The sequence below is a fragment of the Haplochromis burtoni genome, unplaced genomic scaffold (genome assembly GCF_018398535.1).
Source record: "Haplochromis burtoni strain Fernald_Lab_line unplaced genomic scaffold, NCSU_Asbu1 Contig_32, whole genome shotgun sequence".
In the NCBI taxonomy this organism is placed as follows: Eukaryota; Metazoa; Chordata; class Actinopteri; order Cichliformes; family Cichlidae; genus Haplochromis; species Haplochromis burtoni.
This window is the reverse complement of record NW_024582393.1, coordinates 431037-457777: the sequence shown is the minus strand read 5'-3', so window position 1 is coordinate 457777 and position 26741 is coordinate 431037. Positions and strand designations below refer to the sequence as shown.

Sequence of the window (26741 nt, the reverse complement as noted above, 5' to 3'; positions counted from 1 at the left end):
ACGGGCTAACCTGCTACTAAGTACAACAGCAAAGCATTCCCACCATATCCACAGTGCAAAAGCCAGGATTTAAAAATTTGCCTGGCCTACAAAATCAGTCAAATTGTGGGACAAGGGATAAAAATGCAGTGCATTCATTCCCACATAAAAAGGACACCTGGTCACCCAAGCTGTGACACTTGTGAAGCATCAGAGTTAAATACCAAGTATAAGTCAGTTGAATGTTTCCCCAGTATTAAAGAAGCAAATAAATAATAATTATTAGTAAAAGAAGTACAAGACTTCAGTTTGTTACCCAGCTTGGCATTTTAGATAATTAAAAGTAAATGATGGTTTTTCATGCAAACAGAGTGCTGACTCAGTGCTCCTCTCAGGTTGATAGCTGCTTTGATGCTTCTCTCTGATGCTCTCAGCACTTTGTAGGCTCTCCCTGATTTATAAAAAGCCCAAACTTTAAGATGAAGGGGAAAAGTAATGATTAAAATCCAAAATACTCATGAGTATTTCCTCAGGGAAGCTTTTCTTCTTCATGGAAGAAGTGCGACTTTTCAGTGCAAAAATAAACAACAATAAACAGTAAAGCTAACAATCAAACTTAGCAAGGAATTCCAAAATGAAGTGCTGAGCGCTAAATTTATTTGACAAAAGATACTTAATGCGATCGAAGGCGGTATCTACGGACACTGCCCCCAGGAACAAACGCATATCCGCTCTGTTTGGTCATTTTGGCGCACTTTAGAGTTTTCACTTTTCCAACAGTCCTCGAACGCAGCATATGCCCTGACTGGTTTTCAGCATGGAAAGAAAGGGTAACGTAGCTAACTGAAGCAAAATGCTTTTTATACGGATTCTTGTAGGAGATACGCTTTTCTTTTCGACATTTATCAGGCCAGTTGTCTGCTGAAACGATAGTAACAACTAATGTTATAACAAGAAACGTTAAGAACTGACAGAAAGTATAAGTGGACCATGCGCTCTGCTCTCTCTGTGTATGTGTTAACAGTATGCTAGCTATAGCCGTCAGATAGTAGATTAGATGGTGGACAAAGTATGCGGAAAGTCTCGATCCGAATTAGAGTATAAATGATACACACAGTCCCAAAAACTTTAAATAAAATTTACCAGGGGTCCACATGATAATGGAGAAAGGGGAAATATCACATTCACTGTGAAAAGCACCAAGTTGGCTATTAGCAGCTAACTTAAAATGCCTCTTTTATGTGAGGCAACACACCCCTGAGGCCGGTTTTCTGTCTATTTACGTAGGCGGAGTAACCTGCTAGCCTCATTTGTTGCTAATATAAGTTTGAACTACGAGTTACACCAGCACTCCCTGGAATAAAAAGTCACGAAAACGGCTTTTGACATGGTGTCGTGTTATAAAGATACAGCTGCTATATTTGGAGCTGTGCTTTATGTTGTACCACTTTCCTCTCTGCTCTTTAGTACTAGCGATGCAAGCAAGGAAGAAGAGGACAAAGCCCCGGAAACCTGGCAAAAAGTAAGTGAAGATGGACCTTTCTCTTGTTTTTACACCACAAGTTAATTTATATTATGTGTTCAGTGTTCAGTCCTGAACACTGCTCGGCTGCTTTCTATCATTTGGCTCTTATTCGATCATTTGCAACGCAGACTGATAGTTGCAGCATCACATTGTAACGCTTTATAATTGAAGATAATTTTAAGTTAGTTCATAATTATAGAGAAAGGGCTTTGATATTTGAGGGTTTTTGAGTCAATTTTAAACATATTGATGCTTCAGATAGTTTGAGTGCATGGTTTGTCACAATTCGTGACAGTTTTATAAACTTTATCACCGTGGTTAAAGTGCATTATTTGACCTTTATAACATTAAGGGCAGAGGAGAATAGATTTTAAACAGCAACCTAATGAAGGCACAAAAAGGCAAATATATGTGTGTATGGAGTGTATAACATTTGCAAGCTATAGATGTTTACAGACAGTTGTGTATTCAGCTGTATATGTATGCATATGCACGTGTTATGTGTATAAAAAAAACAAAACAGAACACACAAAATGTATTTGCATATATTTAACTAAAAATACCACTTGGAATACAGATGCTACTTTAAGACATATGTTAAACAATAAAAGCTACTTCTGGCTGCTCTCTTATTTACAAGGGGTCGTGACAGCGGATAGCGCCGCAGTTTGATCTGGCAGATTTTTTCATACAGTGGATACATGGCTGGATTCCTGATGCAACCACAGATACATTTGTGTGTTTACACCTTCTATTTTCATTTTGAGACAGCTGTGCAAGACAATGCATCACATGTTGAAACGGAGACCTTTGGTTATTTATTTAATTTTTTAAAATCCATACATGTGTTCATTATTTTGAATTGGTTGCCAGCAACACGTTGAAAACATTTACATTGTTATGCTGGAATAACCTTTCCTGAAATTGTCATGAAGATGGTAGCAAAAAGCTTGCATTCAGCATTAATGGTGCCTTCACATATGTACATGTTACATCTGCACGTGTATACATAGTAAGGCTTTGATTATAATGGATTATGGACATGGACAGTTAGAGTACCGTTGGTCGAATAGTCATTTCTGTTATAGTTCGTTGAAGTCCGCTGCTGGGACGCACGTGTAGTTGGTGCATTGCAATGTAAATTCTCCATAGTCAAGTCTCCACAGTCACAAAAAACAGGCAGGCACGAACCTTTGTCCTCACTGTCTGATGACAGAATCACCTGGAGGACCCTAGTGGACTCATTATCCAGCTTAATGTCCCCACACCATCACAGGTGCTTTTTTGAAATCTGTGCAGATCACAGGCTGAATGGTCCCTTTGTTCTTTAATCTGGAGGATGCATGATTGCTCAGGCTGCAGGATTTTGAATTAGCCCATATTATATTGTTTTGTATTGACCTAAAACATGATTTTAATATTACTGACAAGATGTCAGTTTTGGGCTTAACTTCCTGTTCTTGTGATTCATTTGATTTGGGTTTTTTTTGCTGTGTGACAGTCATTAAAATTTGCTACAACCCTTGAAAACTTTTTGCACATGAAACAATGATGCACTGCATGTATTTTCAGCATAGACAGTGTAAAAGATGGAAGTAGCATCCAGTTGAAGAAAAATGAAGTCAGTGTGGAAAAGCCTTCGACCGACATTCTAGCAAAGAGTGATAGCAGAGGGAAGATGTTCCTCTGCCAGGAGATCTAGAAACACTTTCTCGACACTCAGTTGCTCATTTCACGTCCTACTGAATAAAACATTAGGTCAGTTTTGTAAATTTGGGTTATTCTAAATGCCAAAAAAGGAGGCTAACAACTTGGTTAATGATTGACAAGTGCTTAACCAATGAGCTTTTGGTTTCACCATCAGATCCACCACTCACTCGTTTCAAAGCACAGAGACAGTGAAAGCGTTCGTCTTGAAGCTTCTACACGGGACTTCAGAAACCAGTGTGTGTCATCATGGTGGCTACGTCCATCTTTTATACAGTGTAAGGTGTTCAGAAGAAAGTGCTTACTTGCTCACTTACCAACACACAAGTAGAAACCATTCAAGGATGGATCAAATCTTCTTTTTCCACTTTTTTCCTCTTACTCTGTCTCCCTTTTGCACTATCTGGCTCTTTTTGTTTCATCTCTCTCTCTCTCTCACTCTCTCTCTCACCCTTACTCCCATCGTGGTCCTTCCCTCCCACTCTCTTGTGTCAGTCGCTCTGTTGGGGCTGCTGTGCTGAAAGGACACAGCAGCTAGTGTACAGTTAAAGAGCCAGCGGAGAGCACACGGACCTGGTCTCAGGTCACAAAAGTCTTAATCTAGCTTTAAAAAGACCTTTGCCAGCGCTTATTTTAGTTCATCATAGACTTGTGTAACAAAGCTTTAGGCTAGTGTCTTCTTAGTCATGTGGCTTCTGGACTGGATCTTCTCCATCAATTCAGCTGTAGTGAAGCTTGCCAGCGGTCTAACATGCAAGTGAGTAGTGCTGCAGTTCTCTTGTAGGAAGCGAGTCAGACTTGGAGCATGCATGTTCTGGTTCTTTAATCTGCCACGATGGGAGTCAGAGTAGTGTTTTAGTGTGTGTGTATGAGTTTGTGTTGCTAGTTTAGACAGAGCTTGGCTGACATACTGATGTTCTGATCCCATTTTTTCCCCTTTATTTTTGTTTTAAATTAGGGAGCACGTTCAGGCTTTTGCCTTACTAAGCACCTCACTGCCTGTTCATGTGTTTCACTTAGTCCTTTTACAAGTGACTGAGAACAGGATTGGAAGATTTATGCTTGTCACACAGGACCTTATTTCTGCTTCCCTTAAAATTTTATTTCTTGTTTCAGTTGCAGACTTGTTTTCTTGTTTGTTTGCATCACGTCAGACAGGAAACATTTTTTTTCCCTGCAAATTTCTGTGCCTCAGATTTTAATTTTAGGACTGCGGTCCTCTCAGGCGACTGAACACGAATAGCCATTATTATATTTTCCAGCACCATTGCTCTCTGTTATATTTTGCTTTCATTGCTCCCTTTTCTCTTCCAGCCATTGCTGCAGTTCATTACATAACACATCAAATCTTTCATCATCTGCAGCTGACTACAGCTCTGTGTTGCTCTGTTTCTCTCTCTCTTGCTTTCTTTTTGTCCTCATGCTGTAGGTTAACCACTGTTCTTTCTTCCGTCTTGTCAGAAGCAGAATAAATACACATAAACATGAGTATTTTTTGGGGGGTGTTTTTTGTGTGTGTTGGGTGTCATGGGGAGGTGGGTCACATCAGGCCTCGAAAATGTCGGTGTTTCAGCTGTTTTTATGGAGGGATTTGTTTTTGTGAACCATGGAAATCTGCAGTGGTTTAAGTAGTGGTGTGTTGGCCTCTCCCTCCCTCTGTGTCTTTCTCAGGCTGCTTGGAAACCTTGTTTGTACAAAAAAACTCTGCGTGTAACATAAAACACTGTCTCTATTATTAAGACAAATTTCTGTAAAGTTAACCCACATAGCTCTGAATATCGGAAAGAACATATTATATAAAGTTGGTGCTTACACAGCAGGTAGATGTAAATAATTTCTGTGAGGAAGATTTGAAGACATTAACAAGCATCCTTTGCTTCACTCGTATGCCTTCAGTAGGTGTTCGAGTGCTTAAGGCAAAATGCTGCACCACACGCATTTACACTTTGTTTGCACTGCACCCTGAGGCCTTCGGCACAGATACCTATTGCTGCTGTTTCATTTTGCTGCCGAGGCATTTTGCATTGATTTCATTTCGAAGGAGCAAGTAGGGAAGCTAAACTTCTTGGCCATACTCCATCCTCACAAGCTCCACTGCTTCTGTGTGCCCTTGTTTGTTTTGCTCTAACGATCTGATAGGGCTGGATGGGTGGAAAAAGTTTGGCTAGGAGAAAGCAGGAGATGCTAACACATTATGTCAGATCAGATGTGTGCTCAGAAGTGACGGGCATGTAAAGTGATTGCAGTTTTTTTTAGATTTTGTCTCTCTGACGGACAATAACGGAATAACACATTTACAGACTATTTATTGGGTCTTTGTGTACAAAAGAGTTAAACAGTCAGCTCAGGGTGACCAGTTTTGTTGAAGCTGTGGCTGTTCAAATTTTGGCATGTGGTTATGTTTGCTTTAATCCCTAAAAACAGGAGTGTAGATAAGAGTTTTGGTTCCAGAGGCTTTCTAGACCAAGTAGTTTAGACCTAATATATGTAAGCAGGCTTTGGCATGAACACGAAAGGTCTGCAGGGAGAACAACACAGGGAATGCACTGGCTGCAGCGTGATCTCAAGATAATCAGTTATTTCATGACCACAGTTTAGCTTTTTATTATTTATTTATTTATTTTTAGATATCAGCTATCCCGACAATTGCTTACCCCACCAAAAGGATTAACCATTGTGGCCTAGAGGGTTAAGTTATTAGATGGCAGTCAGTGGGTTCCTGAATTGGTTGTTGTTGTTGGATAAAAACACTATCTGATTATTTTTCAATGTATAATAAAAACTGGCAGCAGTCACTGAAACACAGAAAACTGTTTTGAACTTCAAAGTGACTGCGCAAAGTTTATAGAGCTCTTTTTTTCACAGCTTTTCATTGTAATTGACCAGGTTGCATTCAATTGTGTGCACATGATAACAAATCTGAAACTGCAGCAGAGAAATGAGATTCAGTTATCACACATTTCTCTATTGACACTTATGCTTTTACTTCTACTAGATTTTCATGTGTGTTCTGGGGACGAGTACAAACCAAGTAACTCTCATATATAGAACGAAGGTGGATTTGCTGCATTGTCCAGATTTTGTATTATTCTGTAGTTGTATCTAATTTACTGTCTCAGATATCTTCAACAACACAAACATGGTACTCATAGCTGTCTGCTTTTGTAGAGATAACTTTTATTTTGTACTTTTGTATAATTTTATCTTGCTAATTTAGATAATTGGCTGTAAAGCAACATTGCTGAATTGTTTCGTTGACTCATAGTTTCTGTTATTCTGACAAATAACAAGACAATGACTAAATAAAAGCTAATGCGCGAGGACAAAAACTATTGTGAAATGTAATGAATAGAAATGGGATGAAAAAATTCTGGTGAGATTCAGAACAAATTAGGTTGTGTAGAAAGGTTGGACGAATTTGGAAGTGTTCCAATCTTAATCTAAGATGCTTCGTAAATTGCATGGAGCAACTCTCATCTGTAAAAACACAACAGACTTTAACATTTTATATTTTTTAGTCAACTAAATCAACTTTAGATTGCATCTACTGTAATCTTATGATATTTAGTTAACTACAATTTGACTTAAAATTTTCAGGTTTTAGTCAAAAAACGGACTAAAACAAAACCAGAATTTGTTGTCAAAATTAACATTGGTTGCGTTAACAAGGACAATACTCCGCTGCTTTGAGATTCTTATCAGAATAACTACGATTGCAATGCACTGGAGACCTGTTAAATACTGTTGGGTTCTGAGGTATCCCAGAGCCCATACAGTGTACGTTATCTTTATTTTAAAAGGTTTTCTTTAGTAACTTCAGTACGTGTTACACGTTGTACAACATGTTGATCATTTATCCCTATGTGTATGTTAGAAGTTGGAAAGAAGTTGCTAAATCATTCATGTCCCTCAGGTTGTTGGTATTCATTTTCACTGTGAGCAAGTATATGTGTGGAGGGAGAAGAAGGTTCAGCAATCTCATTGTGCGCTGTTGGAATATGTTAAATGGCCAATCACAAAAAAATGGCCCCAAGTCATGCAAAGCTATTCCAATACAGCTCCAGAAACTTGTGAAGTGCAGTAGCATTTCAAGTTGCGGATACCTAGCTGATTCCTTCCCCATTACATGAATCGTCCAACAGTTTGAAAGTCTGCCTTTCTATGAGTAAGGTCTGATGATTGCACAATAAACTGCAGCATTGATGTTTCCGTGCAAATATGAGTAAGTGAAGCATTGTTGAATAACAGGCAAGCGCAATGGTGATCGACAGACAGAGAGGGGGAATAGAGAACAGTGTTGTTTTGGTCAGTTTGGTTTGTGTATGTGTGTGTGTGGGGGGTTGATGTCGTCCCTCACCTGCAATGCAGTGCTGGGCTGTATCATCCAATCATGTCCCAGCTGTCGGCGAAAGAGGGCTGGGCCAGAGGCTGACGACAGCCAAGGAGAGTTCTCGGTCAGACGGAGAGAAAGAGAGACGTGAATGTGTGAGAGGAAAAAGTGAGCGAGAGAGTCGGGGAGTGTGCAGTGGTACCCTGCGCTCCAGGACTCAGCCTCAGTGCTCAGCCTGCAGTTGAGCCTCTACATTTCTCCTCTCTTCGCTCGTATTCCCCATCACTGCTCTGATCCATCCTCTCTCCTCTTCTCTGCTCTCTTCTGTTATAATCACTGCTTTTCAGTTGTCAGCACTGATCGCTTTCTCCTCCTTCTCCTCCACTTGTACTTTTTTTTAACTCTCTCCATCCCTTTTCTGAACCTCTAATACCTCTTTCTTTTCCTCCTGTTGGATGGAGTAAGAGGCTTTTTCAGCACCTACACCCTCTCTTCTCTGGGCCTCCTCCCTGCATCATCCCATGGGTATCCGTGCATCTTGCAGGTAAGAGTAGGATGAGTGTGTATGCGTTTGTTGACAGCTCCAGACGAGATATGACTCACGTCCAGGTGTTTCCAGTGCTGCAGAAGTCCTTGATGTATCCAGGTTTTTGTCGTGTGATCTGAGGTCATTGAACTGTCTCGGTCCAAGTGTCGTCGTACCGCAGTTAAAGGGGGGGGGACCAAACAAACTTAGATACGTGATCTGGAAAAGCATGATTGCCTGCTGTGTTTTGGCTTCAAATGTGTGAATGCTCTTGATCGGTTGGAGGTCGTGCTACATTTTTTTTTCTTCTCCTGGTTTACATGCAGGCATTGGTTTCTAACCTCCACATTTCTTTCCCCCTTTCTGTCCTAATGCTGTCAGCTATTTTTAGTTAAGAATCTTGTCTTTGGATTCAATGTCCAAAAAAACTTTGTGGCTGATTTAAAAACTGTCAGCATAAATATGTTGATGTAGTTCTCTTTATTGACATGTCATGGATCTACATATAAAAATCCCTTCATTGTGTTTAAACAGTACAAAAGAAGCTTAGAAACTTGGAATCGGTTCTTTCTTTTCTTTTTTCTGTTTTTGTTCATTGTCGTTGTCACTTTAGCACTTTCCTCCATAAAGATGACATTTATTGACATCCCCTGTACCCTTATTCACTAGCTTTGACATGTCCAAATATAAAGATGTTGTTTCAGGACTATTAGAATAATATCCAGGTTTTTCTATGAGTAGCTACATAGGCAGAGACCACCCTCACCTACTTTTGATACAAATCTGTTTTGCTTTTCATCATTTATATATTAGGAATGAAAGGAGTTAGGCCTTTTGAATGGTTTCGCTCAATGACTGTGCTCTGTTTGCTCTGAGAAAGCAAGCAAATTTAGTTTTGTTTTGCCTTCATCAGACTGTTTGTGTTCATATTTCTTGCAGTAATGTGCACAAAGTCTGGAGGCAGGAACGCTTCTGTTAGTCATAATAGAAATTCACCTTGTAGGAGTTGTCAGCTCTAAAAGTAGTGCGGTTTTGGTGTTTATTCACTTGAATACTGCAATCAAATCTAAGGGGACCCAAAAATTTTCAGGGGTGCATACAGTCCAATCAGAGGGCAGGAAAAAATGCGCGTATGCCCATTTCAGTGACACCTTTTCAGGAGGAATTCTCACCGCAGGCGGGTGAATGTGTAATGCAGACGCAGAACGAGTAATGATACAAAACCTTTTTGTCTTATTCTTTTTTTCTTTGAGGATACCTCCCACACACAGCAGCTAGACTGATATCAGCAGGCCTGTAGTGTTATTGTGATATTTAAAATATCACAGATCTGTTGTACTGTGTTGGCAGATATGCAAATAGAAAGTGCACTGGGTACATGTTTCATTGGCTGCATTTGTATCTTCTCCTCTCTTATACACCTGCATCATAAAGGCAGAAGTGGTCAGGTTCCAAGCAGAAAGCCTATTTTAATTTCACCTACTTGAACTCCAAGCTACTTTTTGTCACTGTAGAAAAGGACTTTGGTTAATTAGTTAATCTCTGCAGTTCTGACTTAAGCTCAACATTATAATTGCCTTCCTCCCCTAAGGAGCAGTAATAAACAGCTGAGTTGAACAAATAACTAAACGTGACACAGCTTTGCGGGCACATTTTGTTAAGATGCATCCACAGTGGTCATCCTGCTCTGACCTAAGCCAATGAACTGATTAGCTATGCACACTAATCCTAATTACTTTAAAATTGATCGCAACTGGAACACGATAAAGTACCGACCGAAGCAAATTTAGCATCTCCACACATTTTCTTTTTCAGAGGGTGCACAGTAATGTCAGCTGCTTATTATCCTGTCACTTCCTTTAATTAGCTGCAAATCTATGTGAACAACATGCTGTTACGCTTGAGCTCCAACATTGTACATTAGCTGGATAAATGAATCTGCTTAGACCTGAGATCATAAGAGATTTTATATGTGAGATTGGAACATCTATTCAAGGCTGGAAGTATTATAAAGAAAGAGTCTGTCAGCTGTGAGGAAAAGCATCTGCCTGCACTGCATACAGAAAACATTTCTTGCTGGAAGCAGTGAGCTTTTATCTTACTTACCTCCACAGTGTACCGTCACCGGGGGGAAATAGGGTAGCCCATTATAAGCACTTTGGTTTTATTGATGCTCTTATTTCTGGAGGAATGGTTACTTAGATTTAGCTGATTATTTAATTTATTCTGATTTTAGATTTTGTTGAGGCTTGACTTTATATAACCATTTACATAGTCAGTAGTCAAACATTGTGCCGCTCTTGGAAAAGCAAGAGAATTGTTTTTGTTTTCAGCAGCTGAAGCTTAAAGAAACTGTGACATGCTGTTAAATCATTCTTCAGGGGCCTTTGTTTAACATGTTTGACTTAATAAACACTGTGTCTCTTTCACTTTGAATTTTCCAGTATGAGCACCTGTAGACTTCATTTTTAATATGCAGTTAGCCATTTTTAGATAACCACTGCACATCCTGCTCAGTTAACTATCGTGAGCCTAAATCATATATTTAACTACATGGTATTTCTCTTTGGTGATATTATATATTAGTGCAGTACATCACTACATTGTTTTTGGTGATGCTCTACAACCTAACACTATGGATTCAAATTGTAGGTAATTACGTCAAAAGTATTGAAGTAGATTATTATTATAATTCATATTTAAATAAAGATAAAATTGCATTAGAAATGGTGACATTATGAAGACCCATAATGGTTGTTACCTTATTGGCCTGCAGTTTCTTGTTGCACACTTTGGTATAAATACACACACGTAGCTCAAAGCTTAGAAAGTTCATGATCTTGTAAATCTTGCGAGAATCCAGTTGCCATGCAAAGTAAGATGCTTCAGTCTCTGTGTGGTGTTTTTCAGGAAACACAAGTCACGCACCTCTTCTCTTTTTCTGCTTTACATCCTGTGTGTAGCTAAAAAACAAAATAGATTCTGGAGCTTAAGAGCTTACATCAGTTTCTCTCATTGATGCTGGCACTTGCTTTCATGCTGTTATTATTTATTTCAAATGCTACTCCAGAAATGTGCTACAGTGGAGTTGAGTAAATTATGTCTAATATTACTTGAAAGGAGAAGGATGACAAACTGAATTAAGGGAAGCCTGTGGAAGATTAGATATTAAAATGGAGCCAAATAATAATAATAAATATATTAAATAACTGAAAATAACAGTAATATAATAAAGTAAAGCACGGGAATAATTTAAAGCATGTTTTTTTGGGGGGGGAAATATGTTTTTGTGGAAAAATACATGTTTTGCTCTTTTAATGTAATTTTTTCTAATTGTTAAAAAGGCTTTGGACTCTCAGGAGGTAAAATAAGAAAGAATTTATAAGTTGAAAATGCCTCGCTTCGCAGCAGCTCTGCTAACCAGGCCACTTGGCTTCTCTGATCCAATTTTGTACTGCATTGTTCTTGTCCTGACCGACGTCTCTGTACACCTACAGTGTGATGAAAAAACTGCTCAAAAACAAAATACTACTGCATTTCAATTTTTTTTAAAACATTTTCACTTTGCGTTATTGTTTTTTTTGGGGTTTTTTTTGTTTTGTTTTTTTAAATGTGTATAACCTAATATTTAAATGAAGTCACTTTGACCCAAATTCCTCGGACTCTCAGGAGTGAGTAAATATCTGTGATGCGCTTGTCAGACCTCCTAGGGCGGGGAGAAATGGTTTTGGCATGTAAACGTATGTATAAAGTCACCACTTTAGAAAAAAGTGCCCCATGTTACTTTTAAAAATACACAATCCTATAAATAAATAAAGTATTTTCTTTGTAACTTGTAGATTTAATGATGATTTTGAATATCCATTTCCTTTTCCAACCATCTATTTCTTCTGTTTATCCAGTTCAGTGTTAAGAGGGTGCTGGAGACTACCCCGGCTATCATAGGCTAGAAGGTGGGGTACAGCCTGGAGAGGTCGCCAGTCTTTTAGAAGCCTAAGGCCTTCTTACCGTCAGTTTTTTCCACCATTTTATTGATATTTCAGAGCAGAGGTTCAGAAGTTTACATATTCTATTGGAGCGGATGTTGCAATAGTTTGAAAAGATGAGACTTTGTGGAAAAGCATTCGGCAATGTGCTAGCTTGTGGTTTTGAGTTCTTCTCTTCATATGTCAGCGCTGATGTTGCTATATTGTCTGAGTGGGGACACCTATTATTCAGGTGAATACTGCAGTGGCTGTCTCCACCTTAATACCGAGCATAAATAGAAGTGATTGCATGATCATCTTTGCGGCAGCACATGAAGTGACCAATGCAAAGGGTATGCCTGCACCTTAATGCTGCGTTCCAGATACCTCGGAACTTGGATGTTGGATTTGGCGTGTACCAGGAAAAGCAAGGAAAAACAATTTTTTTAATTCCAACTGGGAACTCGAATTTTAACTTCCAACTTATTCCGGGATGCACCATGACACATAGAGGGAGTTCCCAAAGTAGAACCTGCACAGGCACGGGGAGAACATTCACTTGCCACACAGAATAGTCGGCGGATACAAACCCAGGACCACGATCTGCTAACCACTGCAGCATTGTGTTGCTGGCTACTGGAAATTAAGGAGCTTAACATGACATCATTTCACTTTAACTTATTCTTTCTCAAAATACACGCTAACTGTGGTTACTTGTTATTCAGTTGATAACAAGTAACCAAGTAGAGTCAGATGATTACTACTCATGTGTAGTTGTTCTCAGAGGTTTACATCCACTCACCTTGGATATGAATTTCATGCTAATTTTAATGATTTCCTTTAATTGATTGGAATGATTGTACAGCATACATCTTTAATGATTTTAAAAAACAAGAATTGGGTGCACAAGTCTGAATTTGTTTTGAATCTTCTCTGATCCAGACAGGGTCAAAAGTATCCTGGCTTACATCAATATTAATACATTGAAGCTCAGACCCTTTCCATAATGGCTGTCATCACAGAAACATTAGACTTGTACTTTTTAGTGGATTGAGAATTTATCCTGGTCCTTGATGTTGTTCATGAGTTTATTTTGGATAAAACCTTGCTGTAAACTCTTTGACATCCATCTTTGTGAGCCAGTCTGACATCATCTTTCACCAGCTTTTCAGCCGTCAATGTTTTTTCTTTCACACTTCCCTTTCTTCCTGTCATTTATGTTCCTGAATTTCACACTTTCCTGTCTGTTTTACCACCCCTGTCTCTCTGGTTCTCTTCTTCATCCAGACCAGAGCCTCATGGCCGTGGAGGCGGCTCTCAGCCAGGTCAGGCAGAGTCTCCGTTACCAGAGCAGGATGAAGAGATCTTGGGCTCTGATGACGATGAACAGGAGGACCCCAATGACTACTGCAGGGGTACGATCTCTCTTACTCTTTACAATGAAATGTGTGTTTGTGTGTGGGGGGGGTGTCCTTTTTTTCTTTCTTTTCTTTTCTTTTTTTTAAATGCATGAAGGAACTCAACCAAGCAGACAAACTAAAGTGTCCCAAGAAAAAACTGGGTCTCAGCTAACACATCCTCAGAAATATCTTCAACACCTCTCTCAGACAGGCTGTCGTCTTCTCATGCTTCAAAGCCACCATTATACTGGAGCCAAAACAAAGTTCCAGTGTTGTCCAGTATAGATGTAAAGCTGGTGAACATGCCACCCAGGCTTTATGTAACACTTAAAATGTTACAAGTTTTAAACTCTGTAAACCTTTTTACTGATGATGATGATAATATATTATCAACACTTCACCTCAGGGAGGAGAAACAGGGGGACAAGGGAGGGCGGGAACAACTGAGTTGTAGGGGCTTTTCTACACGGTGCAATATTTGCAATATTTGTTTTTTGTCTCTTTCTTATATTTGACTGTGCAATAATCACTGTGCAATATACTCACTCAAATGAGCAATCCTATTTATCCATATTGTATATTCTGTATCTATATATGTGTATATATGGTGTATTTATGCTTATATCCCTACTCTCATCCCCCTTAATGTATCTGTAACATGCAACTTCTTTTGGTGCTTTGCTACTGGAAACTGAATTTCCCGAAGGAACCCACCCGAGGGATTAATAAAGTTTCATCTAACCATCCCAGTCATATCATATCTGGATGCTCTCAGTCTTCATTCAACCTTCAACACCTGCAATTAGGACTTGCTTCTGTTATGCGTGTCTGTACCCACCAGTTTTGTGTCCTCACATCACTGACATTAACTGACCGAGAAGAAATGAACCAACCCCCCCCCCCCAAAAAAATGCTCTTTGCATAGAAACAAACAGAAAACACCACCCCACTTTAGTTTAGTTTCACCCATTTCAGGCTAATTGCATGAACAGTAAAACCTTTAAGCGAAATCCTCCTGCAGGATATTTTGTATACATTGTTTGACAATGCATGTGCCTTTGGTCAGGTGGATATCACCATGTGAGGATTGGAGATCTGTTCAATGGGAGATACCATGTGATCCGTAAGCTTGGCTGGGGTCACTTCTCCACTGTGTGGCTGGCCTGGGATATCCAGTAAGTTTGCTTTCACAAAATATTATTAATTTTTCTGTGTTTAGAATTAATCACCTGACAACCTGATTTATTTATTAAAGAGATTTTACTTTTAGAGATCAATGTGCGTTTCTGTAATTCAGACACCAGTGTGGCTAACATTTGATCAGACTTATGTAAGTTGAGATGCTGAATTTCAGACAGAAATATTACCAGATAAATGGAAGGAAATATGCACTATAGCACTTCAGATTGAAGGTTGTATTTCGATTCGTTCAGAATTCCAGAAATGATGGCAAAAATCTGCCCAGGTTACCCGAATATATATTGGAAAAACATGGTACACGAATTGGGACTCATTTGCACTTACCCTGCTTCTGTCCAAGAAGCTATTTCACCAAAATCTTGCAAGAGAGTCAAAGGTTGCATTGATCCGGTTGATACCGCAGGGTCTGAGAGGTCAGCTGGTAAATATCTGTTACAATTACTATTGACAGCAGCAATAAATGCATTATGATTAGGTTGAAACATGATGCTCCTACATATCATATGTTGTTGGATATGGTCTGGGAGATCTCTTAAGGCTTCAGAAAGATTTATTCATCAGGAGTTGGAGACCTGTTTTTACAATATTTTAAACATCAAAGAGAGAATTTTAGAAATCAGTGTTTTAGATGGGGGCATGACATTTTATTTTATTTTTTATTTTAGTTTAATTGTTTCTTTTCTTTTTAAAAACTTATTATTATTGTTTAAAAAACGTGTTAGTGTCATACATCATTATATGAATGATGATGTACAAAATGTGTAAGAGTAATTTTACTACTAGACAGAATAGGTATAAGATGGTGATAGAATTCTAGCATAGCCCCAGTCTTTTTAAGCAAATGCAGCATACACTGAACTGTATAATGTGTTTTACTCACTGATTTTGTCCATGTAATTTCCAGGGAAAAGCGCTTCGTGGCCATGAAGGTTGTAAAAAGTGCTGAACATTACACTGAGACTGCTCTGGATGAAATCAAGCTGCTGAAATCAGTAAGGCACAGCACTTTACTTCACACAGACTCATAATGTAGATATCCCACAGCTCACATCACCGATTGTATCTCTTTTTTTATTTCTCCAGGTGAGAAACACAGATCCCAGTGACCCTTACAGAGAGAAAGTAGTGCAGCTGCTAGATGACTTCAAAATTTCTGGCATGAATGGAACTCGTATCCTATATTTTTACTCTGTCACAAATGAAACATTATCCTTTAAGTGGTGCAAACTAACCAGTTTCCTGACTCTATCAGCTGATGCCTGATCATTCTGTTAAGGAAGGCAGCTTAATTGCTAACTGCCCTTGTCCTTCCTGCTGTTGTTGTCTCAGTTTGATGGCATGGGCATAATGATTACATTCATTTCCAGGCCAATTAACTACAGTAGTGATGAACGTCCAAGGGTAAGACCACACCACCTCAGGCTGGATGTGAATTTAGCTCATCTGTGTTGTTGTGCTTCAGTGCAGACATGCTGACAAGATGCATTTAGACTGACAGTCATTGGAAAGTCAGGATATCGCAGTTTAATTACACTCCATATTTACATTTGTTGTTCAGACATTCATTTGAACTTTGTCTTTTCAGTGTGACAGTGTTTGATATAGTGAAGCTCATGCTATCTCCGTCTGTCTTAGAGCTCTGCGCTGTATCCTGTCTAGACATCCTTTAAATTAGTAGTGAAGCAGTAGATGGAGATTGTGTGTGTGATGTGAAGAAAACATGGGATTGTGTGTGTGTGTTCGTGTGCACTAGTTGATATAGAAAAACTCTAATTTGTAAACACTATTTCAGTCCTTGACTTCCATTTCTCCAGATGTGTGTATGGTCTTTGAAGTACTTGGGTACCACCTGCTTAAGTGGATTATTAAGTCGAATTATCAAGGGCTGCCTTCGCCCTGTGTTAAAAGCATCATACGACAGGTACTGAACAGCAAAACACAGACAGGTTCTAGTGGGAGAAAAGTGTTTGTCTTTCAGTGAAGAAGATGGTTATATCAAAACTATCTGCCATCATGAATGATGCACTTTAATTGATATTATGGGAGACGTTCACCTTTAACCCTGAATCTGACTTTTCTGAACTACAGGTTCTGCAGGGTTTAGACTATCTCCACACCAAGTGTAAGATCATACACACAGACATCAAACCGGAGAACATTCTGCTCACTGTGAATGAGCCCTACATCAAGAAGATGGCTGCTGAAGCTACTCAGTGGCAGAAGACTGGCACCGCACCTCCCTCGGGTTCTGCAGGTCACAACCTTTCTCATTCAGATCTTTGTGGTTTGATTGACTTGCTGCTTACAACTAGGAGATTTGCTGTTTAGGTTTGTCACCAGGTGCTGTGACTTGAGGTGTTTCAGATGTATTTATGTGGCGGTGAGCCATAATCTTCCAAATAATGCCATTAGAGAACTGTCACTGCAAGTAGTTTATTTTAAGATTGTGTGAAGAAGCACAAACAAGAAGTTCAGAATAAAATGTTTTTCCAACCCTATGATGTAATCCAGTGTATGCCATGTACGTATTCAGAGACTAGAGTGTTTGTGGATGTTTTTAATAAAAGTGGAGAGCTTAGCTGTGTGCTGCTATGAGTCACCGCTGGATTGGTTATGGAAATTACCAGCTTGCTTAGAGGAGTGTGACTCTCACTGAGCAGGGTGCCACTGCAGACAGTCTATTAGTACAGCACTGGTATGAATCAGCTCAGCCACCCGTACAGAATACTAATAATAGAGGGACTGAGGATGTGCCACATGTCATTCAGCAACATAAATCTCTATTTTTTTTCTCTTTCCTGCAGTGAGTACAGCCCCAACTTCCAAACCAGTAAGTTATCTTTTTGTGTTAAGCAGATCTTGTGCAGGACTTTGTACAAATTTACATTTGAATGAATTCAAAATGCAAACTATCCTTTTTCTCTCTTTCCCAGACGGCCAAAATGTCAAAGAACAAAAAGAAGAAGATGAAGAAGAAGCAAAAAAAGCAGGCCGAGATGCAGGAAAAGAGGATACATGAGATGGAGGGAGGAGCATTACCCGACACCCGAGAAGAGGAGGATGACGAGGAGACTACGGAGAACACTGAAGATACGTCCTCAGCCACTCTTTCTACGTCTGCCACGCAGCAGGACATCACTAACCATACTAACGCAGGTAAATGAGAGGACAGACCCTGGTCAGGGTCATGAAGGGCAGCCGATAAGTTTTAGTTTTATTTGCAGATTGAATTCATGTTTGATCGCACAAGATATATTTTTCTTTACAAAATAAATTATTCTCTTTTTGCTCCAGACTTGACTCCCGAAGAGCAGTCTGCTCATACGTCAGGGCTAAATGAACAGAGGGAGGTTACGGCCGATGAGGAGAACAGAATGGAGGTCAACTGCAACGGCCACGCCGCCACACCGGAGAATGAGACCAGTCTAGAGGTTCGAGGGACCGAGCAATGTACAGAGGAACAGGAGGATCAACAGGATGCAAAGCAACCAGAAAGCAATAAAGAGACCGACAATGCATTTTGTGACAAAGAAGAGCGGCCATCCTGTAACGGAAACTCTGATACCGAGCAGCAACGTCCCCCTGCTTCACTCAGTCCAGACTCTGTCACTGTAGAGCTAAAAGAGGGAGACAAGATAGAGGAGCAGATGGACACTCTAAAGGAGACCAAAAGAGAAAATGAAGAAGAGAACAGCCAAGATGGTTAGTTTGGGGGGGGGGGGTATTAATGTATATTAAGAAACTGATATCTAAAATACAGTGTTTACAGCAGCTGAGACCAGAGGAATCATGTTTTTTAGTTGTCAGATATGTATACGTCCATTTAGAATATTCTTCAAATTAGGGTGAAAGTTCACTTAATGATGAACTGATTGATGAACTGGTGGTCAGACATCATTATCACATCTTTAAACACGATTTCTGACTTTAATGATGGGTTCAAATAAAGTGGCGACATCTTTTCTAAAAGGAGACGTCTGGACAGAGTACAACTTAACTGGTTGGCAGAGACATACCTCATGTTTATAAGGCGGTAATACTCTTGGATATGCAAAGCCTCTTGATCAATGCATTGCTCGTGAAATTGGTACAATATTTTGCATGGCTACTACCACACTGCAGTATTAAGGATGGTAACCCATAAGAAGACTTGGAAAATGATTTGGAGTACACCAAATCACTTTTACCAGTGTGGCGCAATGAATATGGGTTGTAAGGTTTGTTTTTGTTTTTCTGTAGTGCGCATCGCTAATGCCCTCCAATAATTAATTATCTTGACAATATCCTGCAAAGAATTGCTCTGCAGACACACCAGCTTCACTTTCTTCTCCTCTCTTTAACAGGAGCAACAGGCAGCATGTTAGTAAACCCCCTGGACCCTCTCAATGCTGACAAATTGCAGGTTAAGATTGCTGACCTCGGCAATGCCTGCTGGGTGGTGAGTATAATATTCAATAAAAACTTTTTCTGTAAAAAACTTTTAAGCAGAACTTGAAACATTCACTGTGTCTTTTTACTGTAAATCTTCCAAGTTCATGTTTTTCATTTTGTGACCCAGTCTTCACTTTTCTGTTTTTATAGCACAAACATTTCACAGATGACATCCAGACACGGCAGTACCGCTCTCTTGAGGTGTTGATAGGAGCCGGCTATAGCACACCAGCAGACATCTGGAGCACAGCCTGCATGGTAAAACAGACTCACACACAGTACACCTGTATGCAAATGAACTGATCCCACAAACCCCCACTGAAAAGCAAACTTAACATAACTTATGTTATGCAGAAGCTTTCAGTGTGACGAGTAACATATGTGTCAAAACCCCTGGTTGAAGGAAAAGAGAACATGGAAAAGAGGAATATAGAGACACCATGGACAACAAACCGGACAAAACACAAACTGTCCAAGAGAGCAGGCAACAGGTTTTGATATAAATTAATGGAGAGTGGAGAAGATCTTAGGTCATTGTGAGAAGTCTCCAAGCAACCTTAACCTGAAGCAGCAGATCTAAAAAGATGGTGTAAGATCCCCTAATTCAGCCCTAATTATAAACTTTATCAAAAAGAAAAAATTAGACTTAACCTTGCAAGAAAGAGGCATCTTATCTCCTGAATCCAAACTGAGAGGGCTGATAGCTGAAGACACTGCTTCCCATTCTACTTCTGAAAACTAGGAACTGAAAGAAATCCTCTCCTCAGAGATCAAAGTGCTGTATGGCAATATTGTCTCATTATTAGGTTTATGATGGAGCTTTGTCATTCAGGATTTTGTATTTTAGGAGAAGGATTTTAAATTGTAGTTTGGGTTTAGAAGCGAGCCAGTGGGAGAGTATGATCTCTCTTTTTTTTATATTCGAGTTCTTATGTACTTCTTTCCTCAGGCCTTTGAGCTGGCTACTGGAGATTACCTGTTTGAACCCCACTCTGGAGAAGACTACTCCAGAGATGAAGGTTGGTGTGGTCCAAACATCCATATATCTAAGTTTAACTAGAGAGCAGTTCCAGCAAAGACGAGCTTCCTCCTACACCTCGTTTCGACATATTGTGACTTACGTCTTATACTGAAGAAACAATAGTGAAGTCCATCTGCTTTTGTGTTTTGCCGCCTCACTGTAGATCACATAGCGCTGGTCATCGAGCTGCTAGGCAAAGTCCCTCGGAAGCTGATCTTGGCAGGCAAATACTCCAAGGAGTTTTTCACCAAGAAAGGTAAACATGGCCGCCTGCTACCACCCCTGCAGCAGCTACATCCAGTTCAACCTTAATATACTCTCAGGTATTTGGTGCAGAAGTTTCTATTTTAGGCCCAACACCTGATGGCTCAAGGGAACAGCCATCTGCTCGGTTTGAACTAGCAAATTATAATCAGTGCAGCTATTTCAAGTTTATAGAGGTGGTGCGGTGGATTTATCCCCACAAAGTCTACAGAGAAAGTGCAGCATGAGCAGCAGTAAGAGATCCCACTGCGTGTTTACTCAAGAGATACTCAGGCTTGTTATAGAATCACTAAGAGTATAATACCAGGATAATTATAGTTATGAATATAAAATGGAGATAAATAGATTTGAAGCCTATGAATTCACTTCAGATGGTTCCTACATGCTCTGTGACATGTGATCCCACATAGTCATATTCAGTTACATGGGTGGTGAATAGATTCAAGATTCATTTAAATGTCATTATTCAACACATGCTTGTATAATAAACTTTAAGATTAGAAATCAAATATTAAAAAAATGTATTTTAGTCTTTATGTTAATAAATGGAACATGATTTTTGTGGTGACGCGAGGAGGATCAGTTCAGTAGTCTCACAGCCTGAAGGAAGAAACTGCAGCAAAGTCGCAGTGGATATTTCTGCATTGCTATGGGCTCTGCAGACACTTCATGACATCAGGATCAGTGATGCTCTGTCGATTGTTGCTGGTGATGTTCTGGGTGGTTTTAATCACCCGCCTGCAGAGCCTTCTGCTGGTGGGTGTGCATAATTTATACTGGGTTGCGATTCCTTCAGACAAGATGTTGTCTGTTGCTCTTCTATGCAAACAAGAGCTTTAGACGGGAATGTATCCTTGTTAAAGTTTGTTAAGTAGTATACTTTGTGAGCTGTCTTTATGCTGTGGTTGTGTGTGTGAGTGGTTTCCAGGTAACTGAACCTGTTCACCTGCTTCACTTTGCTCATGTAAACAGGGACGTGTTTGTCTAGTTGTTGGCTAAAATGTGGAGGTGTATTGTTGTGATTGACGACTGCGAAAAGTGATTGTTTGTGTCGATGAAGCAGCAGATTGAATTTTAAATGTGTTTTCCCCCCAGGTGATCTCCGGCACATCACCAAGTTGAAGCCTTGGGGTCTGTTTGATGTCCTGGTAGAAAAGTATGAGTGGTCCAAAGAGGAGGCCCACTCTTTCAGCAGCTTCCTGCTTCCCATGCTGGACCTGGTGCCTGAAAGAAGAGCCACCGCAGCCCAGTGCCTCTCCCACCCATGGCTCTCATCCTAGAGGATGCCTGCACACACAGCTGCATATTGTGAAAAGGATAAGATGGGTTTGAAGGGCTTAAGCTTGAAAACGTACAGTAAGCAAATACTTCCATTTCTGTGAGAGCCTGTGATTCCATCGTGCCTGTAGCCTGTTGTCACGGCTTTCACGGGTCTACTTACATTCATCGGGAAGCATTGAGACGATAGACAGACTGCTGCTGAATCTCTGTTCTGTTAGGGAAGGAGAATAAAACAGGCTCAAAGTACTCTCTCAGTATTTATGACTTTTTGTTACTGGCTGAATAGAACTTATTGATCTTATTTTCCCTTTTTTGCCAGCTCCAGCTTTTTCTCTTCTGCTCATTATTCTCTGTATTTTAGACACAAGAGATCATCAGGTTTAAAAGGACATTTTTCTACAAACGCAGAAAGGTACAGGATGCTAACAGAGTTGTAACAGTCACCATCAGAGCTACTTTCGATTATCATATAGGTCACTTAGAAGTCAAATTTGTCTGTTTGCTCGTCATCATGTTAGGTGTACCAGCTTTTAAGCCTTTAAAGAGAGTGCAGAGAGCTCAAAAGTGATAACTACATATTGCTTACTGGAATGAAGAGCAGCTAGTAGCTTTCAAAGCACCGTTATCAGAGAACTTTTTACATTTGTATACAGGTGCAGGTCATACATCGGGAGTTCAGAATCACACTGATAGCCAAACTGTTGTGTTGGTTTCTTGTGAAAGTAAAGATTTTTAGCTTCAGCATTAGTTTATGTTGACTTAAGAGAAGTACTTGACACATTATAATGGGAAGAAAAAAAAATCAGAGCCCTTCTCTTTTTCGTGCATGAGTTGGCCAAATGCTCTTTTACACCCGGGTTGCTTTTTTTTTTTTTTACCTGATAAGTTTAATTCCCACATTCACAGTCAAATCCAGCGATAGGTGGATTCACATCAAGTGTACAGTACAGTGTACCAAAGAGTCGGACTTTGATTTCTCCTTTTTTTGAGCTTGAAGCTGGAACAGAGTGAGGGCACAGTCAGTTCTTTTACACGTTCTTTCTTTTTTTTATCTTTAAAGGTGTGTATTCAGGTGTATAAGAAGGTGCTGGATGTGAAAATCATAGATTGTACTTAAAGTTATTGTAATATTCCTTTCAGTCCTATCAGAAACATGTTGCTTGTTTTTCTATAAAGGCTCGACTGTCCATGTCTCATCATTTGATTATTTTTTTTCTTTAGGCAGTAAGAATAAATAATTTTCAAAGTTTCTCTGGGTTGTTTATGTCATTGCTTTCCACAGTTTTTTTCCACTTAAATATTCTCTCCATCACTGAACACAGATGCATGTGAAAACACAAATGTCCAACAGAAGTAGCACAAAATGGTCTTTGAGCTGGCAGCAGCGTAGTGCAGGGTATGTGCAGGGATTGGAACCCATGTGAGAGTATCACACGTAATGGGTGGAGTCAAATGAAGACACTTAGGCAGCATCTTCCTAAACTTAACAGTATTTACAGATGTGAAATCATCCCTTAAGTCAAATATCTACTGTATATGCATATGGAAATATGTCTCTTAAGAGAGCATGAATGCTAAAAATAAATTACAGATGCACAAAACCAAACGTTATCAGCTTGGGTATCATTTTATTGTTAGCGCCATTAGATTTCTCACATAGAGAGAAGGCAACAGTGGCTAATACTGTCAGGCTCAAAACTCAAAATGATAATAACATTTCAGCAATTAACATTTATTTAAAAAAAAACCAAAATGCTTAAAAAATGTAAAGCAGCAAATAAAAGAGCTAAATCTGATGTAATAAGTGGCTTTTACTGACGTCAATCTGAAGCTGTAGCCTTGGAGATGAGGATGGGCAGTGACTCTGATGAGCTCATTTTGAGGCAGAGATGGACTCTTATTTCTTCAAAGTGACTCGAAGCCTCGGGATATCCTCTGAAGTCAGTGGCACTCTTCATAAAATCTCATCCATTCATGCCAGTGTCCACTGGGCTCTATGCGTTATCTGTAGTCAAGAAGAGACATAGCTGGTGTAAATATAAGCCAATAATAACTGAAGGAGGATACAAATACATCCTCATATAGTATTGTTCTCACCATACACACAGCTAAGATTTAAGGAAAAGCATTCCTTCCCCTCACCTTTTTCCTCCACCTGGAAGTCTTCGGGCAGCAGCTTGTCCTGTCTATTGCCCAGGCTGAAGGCCAAAAAGGAGAGGATGAGGGAGTCCATGATGCTGATGATGGCCAGGATGTAGGCCCAGCGCACTGTGCAGTTGCCCAGTGTGTACTTGTCAGTCCGCTGGCCGCACATGCGCTTCACCTCATCCGAATCCCAGCCGTCAGGATAGATCATGCAGCCGATCACCATACACGTACCTGAGAGGAGAGAAGGCACAGGCTGGCGAGTGCTGGACTTCAGCTCTGTCTGTGTGATGGTTTTACTTTTATCTTACTAGTGTTTTGAAATTTTTTTATTCAAAGTCCAAAAACATGCATTGATTTGTGGTGGGAAACCTGTAAAAATGAATAGATGTGCACACTGTGACAGACCATCTTGCTGCTTTTGACAGGCTCGGGCAACAAATGACAGCGAAACCACCAGAGAAATTAAATATACACTGTGTTCATTCAGGTAGATACACACACACACACACACACACACACACACACACACACACACACACACACACACACACACACACACTTACAGAGTTTAGTTGCCTAGCAACTCCAGAGCATCTCGACTCAAGAAAGATGAACTTGTTCATCTATTATTGACTCCACTGACAGACAGCTAAGACCTCTTGCCGTCCCACCTCAGCACAAGGAGGTGCAGCACAGCACACACTTGCCTCACATCTCACTCTCACTTTCTGATCCTCACAAAACCTCATCTTCATGCATTTCTGAGGCTCACTTTATCAAGTCCTCTTTAAAATTCACTACATATTTGAATACATTAGAAAGACCCTTTCAGTTAAACTAATACAGCAAAATTCTTTCCTTAAACTGACTTTATTAAGCTCACACCTCAGGGGCCTCTGGTTCAGCGAATTAATGATCCCATCCTCGTAACAGACCCGATAAGTTCTGCATCCACTCACTCCAAAGAAGGCCCTCAAAACAGCAATTTTCAAACAGCCCTCTCAAAGCCTGCATCCAAATATCCTTAAAAATGAACTTGGTGTCAGAGCCAAAATGACATTGCTTCTCATGAAGATGGATTTACAAGAACACGTGCGAAAGGGGGAGAGGAGAAAGTGTAACAGCACACCTTCGGGTTAATCTCATTACTTGGTTCATTACAGGCCTCTCCTTTCACTCGCAGGTACATCTGCTCACAAACTGCTTCATGTTTCAAACAGAATCATGTTTCAGCTCTGTCTGTGTCTGCGAGTCTGCAGGGAACTACAGAAATGTCACCAAATGCTTAAATTCATAGCTTTTCGTTTCAGCTTTGGGCTTTCGTACATGTTTCAGACTCTGAGTTTACCGCTGTGAGCCACCATTATCCTTCACAACCTTCTTACAGATCTGTTCCTAAATCTTAGTTTAATGTGTATTCATTTAGTTTCCAATTTGACTGTTTATTAGCTGGATTCATTCCTTTCCTTGGCTTTTTTAAATACTTACATGAAGACTTGCATGAATAAATACATTTTTAAAATACATAAACAAGATATAACCGTACAATAGCAAAATTATGAAAATAATATCTACATGCAAGCTCTACGGGTAGTGGAAGTCTTCTCCAATTCAACTAACTAACTGCATTCTACATCTGTATGATCAATACATCATATAAAACTGTTAAGCCTCTAAATATTGCTCAACTAGTGCCAGTCTTTATCTGCAAAATACTAATATAGTGGAGTAGACTAAATGTACTGTATACATAGGTTATTTTCAGTTTTAAAATGATGTTTCTCTTAATTGGAGCCTACATGGTGATGCTGGTAACACCATGATGATGGTGTTACTTTCCAATAATGTAAACTCTTACTGTGAGATCTACCCTGTAATTTAAACACACTTAAAAACTCTTGAAACTTTTTTAGTCACAGCCTGAAGCTCACTGGAAGCCAGCTGCATCCAGGCACAGATCTTGTAGACGCTCCCCGCGTTGCAGAAGAAGAAGAGGCTGAGGCAGACGATGCTGCCCACCACCAGCAGCATGGAGATCCCCACGAAGAACATGGCCGTCTTGAAGGCGCCGGACGGGATGGAGCCAAAGTCCAGCGCGCTCCCTTTGCAGGTGAGCTCCGAGGTGAGCGCGTTCCCGATGCAGTAGTGGAAGAGGCCGAAGTATCCGGCCTGCGGTGTGTTGACGCTGTCGCCGATCCAGTAGGGCTGGATGAACACCACCACGGTGATGACGGCGAAGGTGATGGTGAAAACGATCCAGAGCACCCCCATGGCTCGGGCGTTACGCACATAGTTGGTGTGGTAGATTTTGGCTGCCTCCTGAGCAGGAAGCATGGCGAGAGGTGGAAGAGCTTCTCAACAGAAGGAAAGAAAGAAAGAAAAAAAATGAGAATTTAAGTGAAGGAGTTAAAAAACGAACAAGTGAGCACCTTCAGTGTCCTGCTCAAAAACATCCGCTGACAAAGTCCTCATTCTTTAGTAAGCGCTTGCTCCAGTGAGATGGGAATAGCTCCAGTGGTTCTCTTTGCAATTCAAAACCACGGACAGCTCCCGGTACTGAAAACACACCTGTATGAGAGACGCGCTCCCAGTGTCTTAGTGCGCCCTGCAGAGGTGAACAGTCCCAGAAACCACTGCATACCACGGCAGCACTGACTCCACCGCATTCAATGAGGGGATGTTTGTTCTGGATTTCACCTGGCAGGGGAGGTTCCTCTAGGAAGGCTGAGGTAGTCAGGTAATAAATGATTAATGGTTAAAAGATCCGCTGGATAGAACAACACAGGATGGCAAGCAAGGCTGTTTCACATGTAACAGCATGTGTTGCTTAATCAACTTTCTTCTTTTTTTCTAATATCTATCTATCTATCTATCTATCTATCTATCTATCTATCTATCTATATTACTGCTGTAAACCTGCTGTACTCATATAACATGAAAAAAGCAAAGTAGGCTACTGAATAC

At 40.1% G+C, this 26741-nt stretch overlaps 2 protein-coding genes across 5 annotated transcripts; one reads left to right on the top strand and one right to left on the bottom strand.

Moving 5' to 3' along the window:
* Window positions 1-690: 690 nt before the first annotated feature.
* srpk1b (SRSF protein kinase 1b) lies at window positions 691-22880 on the top strand. Of its 4 annotated transcripts, XM_005918528.3 has the most exons (16): window positions 691-809; window positions 1447-1501; window positions 13320-13447; window positions 14499-14607; window positions 15537-15624; window positions 15716-15803; window positions 16447-16553; window positions 16721-16886; window positions 17437-17462; window positions 17566-17788; window positions 17927-18334; window positions 18976-19070; window positions 19214-19321; window positions 20013-20082; window positions 20248-20340; window positions 21444-22880. In XM_005918528.3, the coding sequence occupies exons 1-16, from the start codon at window positions 797-799 to the stop codon at window positions 21626-21628; spliced, it is 1962 nt and encodes a 653-aa protein (XP_005918590.1). In that variant the 5' UTR covers window positions 691-796; the 3' UTR covers window positions 21629-22880. The 4 variants fall into 4 exon arrangements, with proteins under 4 accessions (XP_005918590.1, XP_042075302.1, XP_005918589.1 ...); XM_042219368.1 differs by lacking the exon at window positions 691-809 and having other exon boundaries at window positions 819-1501; XM_005918527.3 differs by lacking the exons at window positions 691-809; window positions 1447-1501 and adding an exon at window positions 1559-3968.
* Window positions 22881-23623: 743 nt separating this feature from the next.
* lhfpl5a (LHFPL tetraspan subfamily member 5a) lies at window positions 23624-26122 on the bottom strand. Its single transcript, XM_042219359.1, has 3 exons — window positions 25709-26122; window positions 23727-24008; window positions 23624-23634 (listed from the first exon to the last, which is right to left on the bottom strand). Exons 1-3 carry the CDS (start codon window positions 26109-26111, stop codon window positions 23624-23626), a joined length of 696 nt encoding a protein of 231 aa, XP_042075293.1. The 5' UTR covers window positions 26112-26122.
* Between the last annotated feature and the right edge of the window lie 619 nt (window positions 26123-26741).